At 60.0% G+C, this 1,350-nt stretch overlaps 1 protein-coding gene across 1 annotated transcript in view; it reads right to left on the bottom strand.

Moving 5' to 3' along the window:
• The window catches only part of LOC104548797 (carnitine O-palmitoyltransferase 1, muscle isoform-like), a gene marked incomplete at both ends in the record, with an annotated part of 2,291 nt that extends 1,136 nt beyond the window's left edge, over positions 1-1,155 (bottom strand). Inside the window, 2 exons of the mRNA XM_010194916.1 lie at positions 112-255; positions 1,036-1,155. Of these exons, the coding sequence (XP_010193218.1) occupies positions 112-255; positions 1,036-1,155 (264 nt within the window). The remainder of the gene's footprint in view (positions 1-111; positions 256-1,035) is intronic.
• Between the last annotated feature and the right edge of the window lie 195 nt (positions 1,156-1,350).

The following is a 1,350-nucleotide window of genomic DNA, read 5'->3' as shown; positions in this document are numbered from 1 at the left end:
CCACCCGTGGGGGGTTCGGGGAGGGCGGCCTGCCCCCCCCATCCTGCTCTGGAACATTGGCCATGCTGTGCGAGCCATGGGGACCCCCCGGTGACACAATGCGACCCCCGTGTCACTCACACTGCAGGCGGGGTCGGCCATGCTGCGCACGAAGGCTGTGGCCTCGGCGGTGCAGGAGCGCACGGTCTCGGTGCGGCCCTCGCGGAACAACCGCGTCATGGAGGCCTCGTACGTCAGGCAGAAACAGCCCTTGTCCTGCGGGCACCGTGTCACCAACAGCGACACCACACCAGTACCACCACCACCACCACCACCATCCCTGTCCCAAACACCATCCTCATCCGCAACACCGCCACAACCCCCCACCAACCCCAACACCAACCCCAACACCATCCCTGTCCCCAACACTGCCACACCACCATCCCAAACCCCATCCCTGCCCCTGTCCCCATTCCCTGTCCCCATCCCTGTTTCCCTGTCCCCATCCCAATTAATCCCTGCCCATATCCCCACCCCATTTCCCCATCTCTGTCCCCATTCCCATTTCTGTCCCCATTACCCCATCCCCATCCTATTGCCCCATCTCTGTGCCTGTCCCCATCCCCGATCCTGTTCCCATTTCTCTGTACCCATCCCCATTTCCCTGTCCCCATCCCATCCTAGCCCTGTCCCTATCCCTGTCCCCAACCCCATCCCTGTCCCCATTTCTCCATCCCCACTTCCCCATTCCCTATGTCCCATTCCCATTTCCCCATTCCCCATCCCTATTTCCTCATAATTCCCCCATATTTCCCCCTCAATTTCCATCCCCATTTTCCCATCGTTTCCCATCCCCATTTCCCCATTTCCCCCTCATTCCCCCCTCATTTCCCATTCCCATTTCCCCTCATTTCCCGTATCCATATCCCATCCACACTTCCCTCTCATTTCCCCCCATTTCCCTCTCATTTCCCCCCATTTCCGCCCCATTTCCGCCCATTTCCCTCTCATTTCCCCCCATTTCCCTCTCATTTCCCCCCATTTCCGCCTGCGGACCCGGAAATGCGCCAGCTGTAGTGCGATCTGGACGAAGGGGGAAACCGGGAACCAGCAGCAGGCGACGTCGTCTGCCAGCGCCTGGGCCACACGCAGGGACCCCTCGATGGCTGCGTGGCACTGGGGGGACATGGGGTGAGATGGGGGGATAGGGGGATATGAGGACATTGGGACATGGGGATATGGGGACATTGAGACATTGGGGGATATGGGGACATGGGGGAATATAGAGTGAGGCATGGGGGATATGGGAATATGGGGGGACATGGGGATATGGGGGAGACATGAGGTGAGATGGGGACATCAGGGGGCATG

Source organism: Mesitornis unicolor, unplaced genomic scaffold (assembly GCF_000695765.1).
Source record: "Mesitornis unicolor isolate BGI_N332 unplaced genomic scaffold, ASM69576v1 scaffold31791, whole genome shotgun sequence".
Lineage (NCBI taxonomy): Eukaryota > Metazoa > Chordata > Aves > Mesitornithiformes > Mesitornithidae > Mesitornis > Mesitornis unicolor.
Note: the sequence above shows the minus strand (reverse complement) of the source record. Positions and strands in the feature narration are given on the sequence as shown.